This window comes from Cicer arietinum, chromosome 2, assembly GCF_000331145.2.
Source record: "Cicer arietinum cultivar CDC Frontier isolate Library 1 chromosome 2, Cicar.CDCFrontier_v2.0, whole genome shotgun sequence".
Lineage (NCBI taxonomy): Eukaryota > Viridiplantae > Streptophyta > Magnoliopsida > Fabales > Fabaceae > Cicer > Cicer arietinum.
In genome coordinates, this window is record NC_021161.2 from 34,717,923 (window position 1) to 34,731,527 (window position 13,605).

At 27.0% G+C, this 13,605-nt stretch overlaps 1 protein-coding gene across 1 annotated transcript; it reads left to right on the forward strand.

The window, feature by feature from the left end:
* The first annotated feature begins 4,299 nt into the window (after nt 1-4,299).
* Nucleotides 4,300-12,112, forward strand: LOC101513857 (2-oxoglutarate-dependent dioxygenase 19-like). Its single transcript, XM_004490345.4, has 4 exons — nt 4,300-4,667; nt 5,039-5,274; nt 10,090-10,417; nt 11,585-12,112. The coding sequence occupies exons 1-4, from the start codon at nt 4,446-4,448 to the stop codon at nt 11,828-11,830; spliced, it is 1,032 nt and encodes a 343-aa protein (XP_004490402.1). The 5' UTR covers nt 4,300-4,445; the 3' UTR covers nt 11,831-12,112.
* The last annotated feature ends 1,493 nt before the right edge of the window (nt 12,113-13,605 follow it).

Sequence of the window (13,605 nt, forward strand, 5' to 3'; positions counted from 1 at the left end):
ACGTGTTCGGTTTTTGGAGCATGCATGTGGAGGTATATCTGTTGGACAACATATGAAATATCTGGTCGAGTAAATGTGAGATATTGCAAAGCACCTGCGAGGCTCCGATAATGAGTGGGATCCTCAACCGAAACACCTGAGGAGACACTGAGTTTTCGTTTGGTGTCAACAGGTGTAGCGGACGGTTTGCAAGAGGACATGCCGGCCCGATCAATGATCTCTGCTGCATAATTTTTCTGACAAAGAAATAGACCACCTGTATGTCTCGTTACTGCAATGCCTAGAAAATAGCTGAGAGGGCCCAAATCCTTCATAGCAAATTCGGAAGCAAGCAGCATCATGATGGACTTCTGAAGAGCATCAGTGGATGTAATGAGAATGATATCATCTACATATAGAAGAAGGTATGCAATGTTCGTGCCTTTGCGGTAGATGAATAAGGAATGGTCGGATTTGCTGTGATGGAAGCCTATGGTGGAGACATAGTCAGCAAACCTCTGGTACCATGCTCGAGGAGCCTGTTTAAGGTCGTATAGTGATTTGTGCATAAGACAAACATAGTCTGGATGAACAGGATCGCAGAAACCCATGGGTTGATGCATATAGACGGTGTCACGAAGATTGCCGTGTAAAAAGGTATTCTGGACATCTAACTGATGGATGGGCCATGAGTATGATAAGGCAATGCTGAGAACCATCTGAATAGTTGCTGGTTTCACCACAGGGCTAAATGTTTCATCACAATCCACTCCAGCTTTTTGAGACCTGCCATCACCAACAAGACGAGCCTTATAGCGCTCAAAAGAACCGTCATATTTCTTTTTATGACGAAAAATCCACATAGATCGAATAATATTGACACCACAAGGTCGGGGGACCAAATCCCACGTCTTATTTTTAATAAGAGCATCAAATTCTACTTGCATGGCAGATTTCCAATGTGGATCGGACAAGGCTAAATATGGAGTTTTCGGAATGGGAGAGGGTAAGATGGCATTAGCTGAGGAAGATAGGTTGAACAGGCGTTTGGGTTTGGTAATTCCATGCATGTTGCGTGTTGTTATGGTCTTGGCGGGTTGGTGAATTAGCTGGTCATTTGTTGGAGGTGGGTTGGTTTGGATGATGGTGTGTGGAACATGGTTGTTGTTTGGGGAAGCAGTTTGGGTTGTAGTTGGAGGATTGGTTGTAATGGGCTGCAAAGTTTGATTTTGCCAGTGATGGATGCGGGAAGGATGTAGAGTATCATCTAGAAAATCATATGCAGCTTTTGTGGGTAAATGTAGCTTAGTAAAAGGAAATTGTGTTTCATCAAAGATTACATGCCGCGAAATAATTATTTTTCTGGTTGACAAATCATAACATTTATATCCTCTGTGATTGGATGGGTAGCCCAAGAAAACACATGGGGTAGAGCGAGGTTGTAATTTATGGAGACTGGTAGAAGGAAGTAGTGGGTAGCATAGGCAACCAAAAACCCGGAAGTGTGTATAAGTGGGATCCCGATGATACAAAAGCTGAGTGGGTGACATGTGATTTAGAGATTTATGTGGGAGAATATTTAACAGATAAGTTGCCATTTGTAGAGCATGATGCCAAAAAGAAGTGGGCATTGAAGAGTGGACAAGGAGAGTGCGAATCATGTTATTTATGGTGCGTATTTTTCGTTCTGCTTTACCATTCTGAGGAGAAGTGTGCGGGCAAGAGAAACGAAAAATAAGACCGTTAGCATCACAATATTTTCTGAAAGACTCATTGTCAAATTCGCGTCCATTGTCACATTGAAAACATTTGATGGTTTTATCAAATTGAGTTTTAATAAGAGAACTCAAGGATGAAAAAATAGAGTAGACATGTGATTTGTTGCTAATAGCGAAAATCCACAAAAAATTAGATTAATCATCCAAGAATAAGACATAATATTTATGCCCAATAGTGCTTAAAATAGGAGAAGTCCATAAGGTGCTATGCATAATATCAAAAGGCATTAAAGTATGAGATTGAGAAACATAAAATGGCAATTTAACATGTTTCCCAAGAACACAAGAGTCACAAACAGAATTTGAAATGAAATTATTATAATCAACGAGCTTATTTTTGCTAAGAGATCGCAAAATAAAGGAACCCGGGTGCCCTAAGCGATTGTGCCATAAACTGGATGTAAGAGATGCAAAAGTGGATGAATGGGAGACTGAATAATGATTGGTGATAGGATAAAGATCTCCAATGCTATCACATCTCATTAGTGGCGTCCCCGTCTGAAAATCATTCACAGAGAATCCAAAAGGTCAAAAGCAATAGAAACATTATTGTCAGTAGTGAGACGTCGCACAAAAATTAAAATTTTAATTATTTGCGGGGCATGTATGACATTTTGTATTTTTAAAGGTTTTGTAGGTGTAGAAAGGGTTGAATGTCCATAACCACTAATTGGAATTTGTTGTCCACTGCCAACAATAATATGTTGATTTGAACTACTCATATTAGAATAAGACGAGAGATTACCTTGTGATGCCGTCATATGAGAGATTACTCAAATATTGTAGTCTATCAATAATAACAAGTTGTGAAGTGATATGTGCTATTATAAATCAAAGAAATATGACTCCTAAAGTGATGAAAGGATGAGGTAATAGAAACTCTTAATGAGATTTATACTTTTGATAGACTCACCTATGTGAATGTGAAAGTGGGGCCGCTTCCTATAGAATTTGGATTCAGAATTCCTAGAGCGTTCACTATGTACTTGGATAGACGTGGAGGGTCATTAATATATGGACTTTTGAGAACAAACCCTATGGAAAGGTTGTATGTGGATTTGATGTCAAAGGTAGAGTTCAAGACTACGATTCACTCTTGTTGAATCTGAATCTTATTTACTATGCAAATGTTCATGTTGGAAGACACTTATGCTTATGCACAATCTTATAGAAGCGTTTGACATTACTTTAAAAACATTTCTTTTAATTCAAGTGGGAACTCATTGGAACATAGAGAGTATGTTAGTATGTTAATTTAAAAATTGTTGAAGTCTCACATTAGAAAGCTTTCATACATTGAGTAGCTTTCAACTATATAAATACTAAAGTCCCACATTGAATAGTTTACATATGTGAGATTGATTTCATCACTATATAAAGAGTGTCAAATTCTTTTGAAAAGAACACCAAAGTTGGATGCAATTCTCAATTTTCTCTCTTCTCCCTCTTCTACTCGATGCACTTCTGAGCTCGTTCTCCTCTTTCTATCCCTTCGATTATTTTTTAGTGGTCCTAATACCACTATGCTTTCGGTTTTAGAGCTTTTTGTTTCATAGTCCCTTCGATTTATGAGTGGTCTTAAGTACAATATTTTTAGAGTGGCCATTATAATTATATAGGTGTAATTCTAGAACGGTTTTCTACAGTTCAATAGAACACCGATACAATTTTAATTGGATTGTTTTATCTTATAGAGATCGTAGTTAATAGTCTACCTTGTAAATTTTTAGACAATGCTACAAAACATCTTAAAGCGAGCGACTTAGTATGCGACTCAACCCAATAATATTTTTGCTGAAAATTATTTTAAAAATAATTTTTCGTAACTCAAAAATTAACGATTTTGGCATAAATCCATTGTTTATGAGTGTTTGTCTTTCGTGCTTTCCAAATGAAAAGTTATTTTTTTCGAAATCGAATTACGACCTAGTTCATGTTTCCCAAGAGATTGATCAACCAATTAACCAAACAACACCATACTTCATCATCCAAATTAATTTCAAAAATTAAATAATTTAATTCCTAAAAGTTAGGTTAAAAAATGGAAACCCTATGGCAGAAACAAAAACTGAGTATTCTAGTCTTGAAATCTTAAGATGCATTCCGACAGTGATTAGTCAGTGAAATAGAGAGAACTTGTAGCATGTTGTATGTAAATATTGATAAATTCTCGTGTTCTCTATTTTATTTATTTTGAATTATATTTATTTGATATTAATATTGATTAATATTTGATGTAATTCTACGTCTAAAAATATAATATTTCTCCAACGTAGATATGTATGACTTTTCTAATTGGTAGAATAATTTTTTAAGCTTACGTTCTCCTAATACTCATTTAAAAAATGTGGTTATGTAAAAAAATATCTTTTTAACTTTTATATTTATTATTTATATATAGTACTAATTAAAAAAATGGTGTCCACTAAAAAATGTAGATCGTGATCACCCATCTCAATCATACTAAGAACGTACCACCACTATAATAATTGAGGCAGATATATAATATTGATCCTACTTCTCATCCATTCATATAATAACACCAAAAGTTAGGTTGGTGTTTTTTCCCTAAAAGAAAAAGGTAAAAGAAAAGGTTTTGAGATGAATATTAACAATATAAATAGTAACGTGTAGTAGTGTTATACCAAACTTTGCTTCTCTTTTCCACCCAAAACCAGAAAGAGCAACATGTTTAGCCTTAAGCGCTTTGTTGAATCGAACAGTCTAAGGTCAATTCCTTCAAACTACATTTGCCAAAAAAATGAAGACGATGATTCCATGTTGTATTTGTATGATGCACAAAATATTCCAATAATTGACTTGTCCAACCTCATCTCTTCTCATCTAGACGATCGCTTCAATGAAATTCAAAAACTTGGCGATGCTTGTCGTGATTGGGGTTTTTTTATGGTACAAAATATTCATATTCAATTCTTTTTTATATTTAAATTCAATATATATATATATATATATATTGACAAAAACTAAAATTATTTGAAAGATTGTTTTGTAAAGATTAAAAAAGTTGATTTTCTTTCCGTATTAACAACAAAGTATTGAAATTTTATTAAAATTAAAAATTTATTTAATTCTAAAATATATAAATGACATCTTTAATTTTATTAGGGAAGAAATTAGAGAAATTTTGTTATTTCTTAAAATTTAGTGACTAATTATTTCTAGTACATTTTTTCTTTAACTTACCCCCAAGTATATTAGAGTTTATATATTTCCCCATGCATGCATAAACATATGATTTGTTTTATTATTAATTTCTGAAGCTAATCAATCATGGGGTGTCGGAGAAACTAAGGGAAGAGGTGCTAAGAGCAAGCCAATGCTTTTTTGATCTAAGAGGGGAAGAAAAAAAGGATTACGTAGGAGAAAATGTATTTGATCCAATTAGATGTGGAACAAGCTTCAATGTGAAGGTAGACAAAACCCTCTATTGGAGAGATTGTCTCAAATGTTATGTTCATCCTCATTTTCATGCTCCTTCCAAGCCCCTTGGTTTTAGGTATTCCATTATTGCACTTATATCTTTTTAATTTTCACTTTTATTTTTAAGTTGTTTTTAGCTTTGCTTCTTTGTTTTTGCCTTATGGAACATATGGGCATAGTAATAATATGCTAGAAAATAGAATTAGCGAACATAATTAAAAACGAAATAGAAATTGCTTTTAAGACGCCAAAAATAGAAAGAAAAGAAATTGCTTTTAGTTTTTTTTTTAACTAAAAATTGCTTTTAGTTTGTTCTTTGCTAAATTTTGTAAAATAATTAGAGATGAATTATCAATTTCTCTCTTTAAATTTTCATCATTAATTTCATTTACTTGCTCTGCCAAAAAAAAGGCTATATGGACTTCATGGACCCAACCTTTTTTTTGTCAACAATATAAGAACTAATAATACTTATATTTAACTTAGCAGAAATTTTAATTTTTTGAAATATCCGGTAGTTATTTTACTTAACCGAAAATATAAAAAATTCGGTATATAATTTATTTAATTTTTATTTTTATTTTTTTATTTTGAAATAGGGATGTAAAAACACAACAGATTTTTTTTATAATAATAACAATAATAATAACAACAACAACAATAATAATAATAATAATAATAATAATAATAATAATAATAATAATAAAGTAAATTATATTAATAAAATAAATTAAATTAAATTGAACAAATAAAATACATTAAATTAAAGAGAAAAAAATACCACAAATTGAAAATAAATACATTAAATTCAAATTTTATTATTATTATTATTATTATTATTATTATTATTATTATTATTATTATTTTTTATTGATTTTTATTTTTATTGATTTTTATTTATTAGACAAAAAAAAAAAGGAGAGTGTTAGTATAATATAACAAGTCGTTTATTTTGGCAGATCTGTTTAACCGCATTGTTTTCTCCAATTGAACGTATTTTATTTTATTTTAATAATATAATTTTGATTTTTTAATTATTTTTAATTTATTTAAAAAATAAGAAAACTATTAATAAAATAAAATATATTAAAAAAAATGCATCAAAATGGTTGACTAAATGTGCCAAAAATAAATAACGTGTCCCTAATATTTTTGCCGATAAAATAAGAACATATTTTCTTAACAACTCTCTTCTATTTTTACTGAAAATATTTTATAAAATAACAACTTATTTTCTTAATAACTCCCTCCTATTTTTATTCCTCCTATTTTTATTCTGATCTAATAAATAAATAAAAATTAAATAATAATAATAAAATATTGTTAATATTATTAAAAAATAATAATAAAAATATTTAAAAAAATTTAAAATTTTAACAATATAGTTTATTTATTTATTATTATTATAATTTAATTTATTCTTTAATTTATTAATAATATTTTGTTTTTTAATATATTATAGTTATTTTTATTTTATTAAATAATCAATTTTGTAATTGTAAAAATTGAGAAGAAAAAAAATTTATAAGTTTATCCTCGGAAAATTTCAAATGAATGAAATTTCCGGTAGTTATAAATCAATACTGGATATTTCAAATTTTTGGGTGGTACTCCCGAAAATTTAAAAAATTAAATTTCTAGTATTGATTTATAAGTACCGGAAATTTCATTCATCCTAAAATTTCCGGAAAATAAAAAAAATTCAACAACCCTCACTTTTCCGAAAAACACAACTTGTCTGGTATGAGAGAACTTTTTTATTTTTACAGTTTTATTAAGAATAATTTAGACATTTCAAACATAAAATTTTTAAACGAACGGGTATAGAATTAATTGACGGGTACAAAAGTCAACTTTTCACAATCTATTTTACATATAAAACTTTTTTGTTAGGCGACCCAAATCTTGGTCCCAACCAAGAGATATTCTAGTATTATTAGGACAAAATATATTTTATATTTCTTTAAGTAAAATGAAAATATTAAATTAATTATTTATTTATTTTTATTAAATTAGTCTTTTATATCAGTAAAAATTATAATATTAAATTATATGTTTAGTCTTAATTTTATTTTAATTATTTTTTTGTTAGAAATTTTTAAAATAGTATAATGAGTTCTTATAAAGAACAATATAATAAATTTGCATCTGATTTTATGATATAGATTGAGAGAATTTTATATTTAATTTCAAGAATGTTAAAATCTATCACACTGGATTTTTTGTCTGGTTTAATTATTTTTCTAAAATTTGATTAAGAATTTATCTTTTTATGATTATTGCAATCAAAACTTCTTTAAACATTATACAAAATTGTTGAAAAAATTAGGAGAATTTTGAATTTCAATTTTGTTGATTTAAAATTAAAATTAAAACATACGAGCCGAATTTGACAAAAAGAAATAAATAAATGAAAAATATGTTATTTTCTTGTAACTTCAAATATCGTGGGATGCATCTTTCCTATTAAAAATTGATTTTTGTTCCTAACTCAACTTATAAAATATTAATATCATTAAAAATAATTTTTTATTTCTCTAAATTACGAAAATTAATTACAATTGTATTTATTATCTCTTTTAAAATTAAATGAAAAGTTGATCGGTGGTTATATAATTAAAATATAAAAAATAAATTGATTTGTGGTGTGCTGGTGGAACCTGTGGATAACCTCCACCTCTGTTCTAAGGGGAGGCAGACTTCTTTAATATTTTGGCCAATAGAAAAAGAAAACATCCAAATCCTAATGGGAGACAAGGTAGAGTGGGATGGAGCAGCCTCGTGTGTCGGGCCATCAAAATATCAATTTCTTTCTCCAATTATGTTGTGTTTAGACCGTGATAAATGATTTTGTAAATTTAATTAATTTTAGTTAGAAGTAATTTAGATATAAAATAATTTATATTTTAAGTATTTATATAAAAAAGTGTTCAATAATAATTTTTAATTTTTAATTTTTAATTATATATTCATTTATAAATTCAAACTTTAAATATCTAATTAGATTGTATTTTTGAAGTAAATACAATTTTACTTAAATACACACTTCAAATATGTTAAAATAATTTTATGTGTACACATAAGAAAAACATTTAAAATGAAAAAGTATTATGTCGGTCATATATAATATATTAATAAATTTGATTATTTCAAGTGAAGAATTTATTTTAAAAATAAATAAATAATATTAACTATTGATAATAAAATAAGTAGTTAATATTACGTACATTTTTATAATTAATTATGAGTAGTTATAATATCAATCAAATATTTATTCACTTTACTAATATGAAAATTTTGAAATATATCATTGATATATTTTTGTTAAGAGTCTGATATCGACATAACTATTATATTTTGAAAATTCATTTTGAAGCTTTTTATTAAATTTTTTTTTTTTATTATAAACCAAATACATTTTTATTTAATTTAATTTTTACATTATGAGAGAAAAAATAGCCACTCTCCCTATAAACAAGAGAATCTCCATCGTCTTTTTTCGCCTGTTATTAAACATTTTTCATAGACAATGATGTTAAAAATATTTTGATTTAAATTAAACTCTACAATAAAATAATAATAATCTCTGTTTTTTAATAAGTATTTTAATTAAATATATATATATATATATATAAGTTTTTATATTAAATTTTATTAATTAAGATTTATAAATCGCATCATATCTTGAATTTAAAAAATAAAATTGTATCAATGTGGATCTAGAGTAACTTCAGATCACTATCTTCCCTAGATCAAAGCTTAGGCACTCATGTTTACCTAGCAATAAGTATGGAGGAGCTTAAAGTTCCACTCTTTATCCATATTTTGCATAATGATTATGTGAAGATAGCAACCACATTCCCATTTATTTAAAATGATTAGGGTTGAGAATAACAAATGTTTTCAGTCTAATTAACCTATGTCAGATTTAATTTTATTGACTTATTCATTTATTAAAATATATATCTCATTATTTATTTAAAGATGTTGTTATGAAATAAGTTTTTAAATAGACTGAAATCATATTAAACTTTTATAAAAGCTAAAATTAAACTCAAACAAGTATATCACAAATAACATAACATATCATGTTAAAGTCTCATATATTTTGGCAGTATAGATTCTTGTGTCGCAAACCTATTAGCATCTTTAATAACAATTTACGAATTCTAGTTGCATAATATCGCAATAGAAGTTAAATAAAATGACTTTTTAATTTTTTATTTGATAAAATTATTATTATTAATATTAGTTTTTTGGTAGAATATTAATAAAATTATTATTGTTATTATTATTATTATTATTATTATTATTATTATTATTATTATTATTATTATTATTATAACCATCAATATTAATTTCAACATTTTAACATCTTTAATGGAAGCCTATAGTTTGAACATAAACCTAACTTATAAATAAAAAATAAAAAATAAAAAAATAAAATAAAAAGTAAAATAAAAAGTTCTGAAATTAAGTAAAATAAAAAGTTATGAAAATATTATATAATTTTTTTTGACCCTTAAACGAGAAAATTATATAATATATATAATTTCTCTTTACATATTTTTTTCTTGCATTTGAGTGATTTCCATTCTTAATTATGAGCTAGTCAAATTGTTTTTGCTATCTAGTATTTATCAAATTACGAAATTAAGGTATATAAAAATAAAATTATGTAAAACTTTATATACACAAATTATTTTGATGAAACTATATCTATAAATATATATTAAATTTTTATATTAGATTTATTTTATTTTTAAAAAATCAACTTGTAAATAGCGATATCTACTTTTATTTTTAATGTAATGTGACTTGAGTTTTTCTCCATTTATTATATATATATATATCGGTTTTTAAACATTTGTTTTCTCTTAAATCTATGCAGTGAAACTTTAGAGGAATATGTAACAAAGATCAACGAAGTGATTGGAGAGTTGCTAAAAGGAATATCTTTGAGCTTGGGCCTAGAAGAAAATTACATACACAAAAGTATGAATATAGAATCGGGCTCCCAGTTGCTTGTTATCAACTACTACCCACCATGTCCTAAACCTGAACTTGTCATGGGCCTACCCGCTCACACAGATCATGGGCTTCTAACCATCTTAATACAAAATGAGTTTGGTGGGCTTCAAATTGAACATGATGGCAAGTGGATTCCTGTTAATCCTTTACCCAATTCGTTTCTCATCAACACTGGGGATCATTTGGAGGTAAACTTAAGTCACATTTGCAACCAACTTATTCTTTTTTCTTTTATTTTAATTATCTCGATCGTACAAGTTTTATTAAAAATAGTTCTATTTGGTTAGTGTAAGTAATATTGATTTTTCACTAAAAAAAATGTAATATTGATTTTACCTTCAAATCTAAATTTTATTAGAAATGAAAACAAAAATTAATTTGTTGTGTTCAATAGAAATTTGTACCTGTGTTTAGAACATAAATCATTATTTTCCTTCATACTTAACTTTAACAAAATTAATTATATAAAATCAATGTTAATCGCAAGTAATTAAATGTTTTACTTGCGCACACTTATTAATTAAATTTTAACTATGTTTGTCCGTGTTTATGGATAAAAATGATAGAAGCTATAAATTTATATAATATTATTTAGAAAAATATAGTTATAAGATTGATGACAAAAGGATCATATTTTAAATAAAAGTAATTCAAATGAATGATTAAAATGGAAGAAGGAAAAACTACACTTAAACTTAATATCCATGTAAAGATATTTGAAATATTCAATTATATATTTAAAAATTATAGAAGCATAAATTATAAATATATTAGTTTAAATAAATGATAAATTCAAAGGAATAAAGTTAATTCAAATTTATAGTATTATACCTTTATATATGAATAACTCCCTTGAATAAGTTATTTGATCATTTTCTAAATATAATGTATAAATATAAAAGAGATAATACTATTTTTACCAAATCAATCTTGTTAAATATTACTTCCTCCGTTTTTGATCTTTTATCTTTTAAATATTTTACTTTTGTACAAATTCTTTTGTTATTTTAAAAACCAAGATCTAATTAATGATTTTTTTCCTTTTATACCCTTACAAACTTAAAAACATTGTTTAAATGAATTTTAAACATTGATTAAGGAATAAAAGAAAAAATGTATTATCAATATTATAAATTTACAGTGAAATATATTGAATTATATCAAGTAATATTAATTAAATTATAAAATTGAAAAATTGTGCATGAAAAATTGAAAAGATAATTTATTTTAAGAAAACTTTTTTACAAATGAATCATATATAACGAGAGATGGAGAGAATATAAATCAGAATTGATTATTATGGTATGTTGCATGTTAGAAAAAAGAATTAATCGATATTGAATATTTGTGATCAGATACTTACCAATGGAAAATACAAGAGTGTTGTTCATCGTGCTGTGGTGATGAATAAGAAAGCTGCAAGAATTTCAGTTGCAACAGCATATGGCCCCACACTTGACACCATTGTTCGCCCTGCACCGGAGCTGCTTACCAAGGATAATCCCATCACATATCGTGGCATTAAATATAGAGAGTACATCCAACTTCAGCAAAGTCAACAATTAGACAGAAAATCTTGCTTAGACCGTATTCGAATTTGAATTGAAATATGAATAATGATGTTATAATACACATCAGTCTCGAATTTATATATGACCTACAAAAACTTCGTGGAATCTATCTATATGTTAAGAAAATGTGTGTTAAAAAATTGTGTTAGCTAGCACTATTGTTAAATATGCGTTAGCAATATCTGATATTTTAAAATAAGTTTAATTATTATGTATTGTTAGTATACATTTTTTTATATTATCAGTCCATTACAACTATTCACAAATACGATTTTATAAATAATTTTTATAAAAGTTAAATATATCTACTGATTTGATAGTTGTAATTTATTGACATTATTAAAATTATTTAGATTGACGGCACATATAAATTAAATTCTTTTAAAATTTAGTTTTTGTTGGGAGGAATTATTTTAATATATGTTTTTAGGTAAGGAAGGACATATATGAGTTTGAATAGAATGATTTTGTGAAATGGATTATTAACGGGTCTCAAAATTTATCTACGTATTGTTTGTTATAATATTTCCTCTACTTAACTATTAGTTAGTTTATTTTATCTTGTTATTTTAATTGGACTGATTGCTTATTTTTGTTGAAAATTGGGGATTTTTGAAAAACGAATTAATTTATATATACCATTAGTTCTTTTAAAAAAAATTATACTATCATTAGTACCCCAATTTTGTTTGGTAAATTATATATTAATTTTTATGTTGTCATTAATACAAAAAATAAAAATGATACAATTAAAATATAATATTCATCCAATTACAATTTTAAGTGTTAACCCAAACCCAAACCCCAATTTCTTGCTTCTACATCTCTCAGATTCCTGCCTCAACTTTCTTGTCTGTCTCAGTTTTATTGCTTTTGCTTTCTCTACTTTCTTGCCTGTCTCAGTTTTATTGCTTTTGCTTTTTCTACTTTCTTGTAACTATTCTTGTAAATGAAAATATAATTATAAATTTGTAATTAATTGAAAAAATGATAATTTTGATACATGACAAAAAATAATATGCAATGAATTAAATAATAAAAAGTCAACTTCATTTGTCTTAGCCATTTTACACATGACACAAAGCAAAGAGACAAACTTTTGAATTTGAAGCAGAAACTAAAAGACAAATTATGTTGGATCCATGTATTAAACTAAGACCCAAAGCTGCAAATGAAAAAAAACTTTGTAGGCCAACAAACCAGCTATGTTTCCTTTACACACAACTAGAAGTCCAAAAAATAAACATAATCAGATAAAAACAAATATGCTAAAACCGTGAATGCATCAGATGTGCAGAAAAACTCAGATTATGAGCAAGGAAGTGAAGCATCAAACAGGAAATTAAAAACAAAGCAAGAAGCCAACTAAACAATTAAAAAAAACTCTATAAATACATATTCATTTGTTTTTAAAGGGAGGGAGAAATTCGTCTAATAAAAAAAAAACACATCTAAAGAAGAAAGTTTTATTTTTTTGAAAAAGAGAAGAAACGAAAAGATAAATTTTTTTAAAGAGTGATTCTGAAACAAAAATAGTTGAGCGTAGAAGGAGCAACAATTTAACTCCATCCTTAAAATAATATATATTTAGAAATAAAAAGAATAGAAAAGCAATTACCCCAAGTACCCCATTTTGATGCTAACGGGAATTGGCAACAACCTCACGTTGGGGATGTTACACAATCGAAAGAGAAATTCCATGTTTTAGAAGAGCGAATAAAAGCAATTAAGGGGCATAATGTCTATGGTCTCGAAGCTTTTGATATGTGTTTGGTTCCCAATGTGACTATCCCTCCAAAATTCAA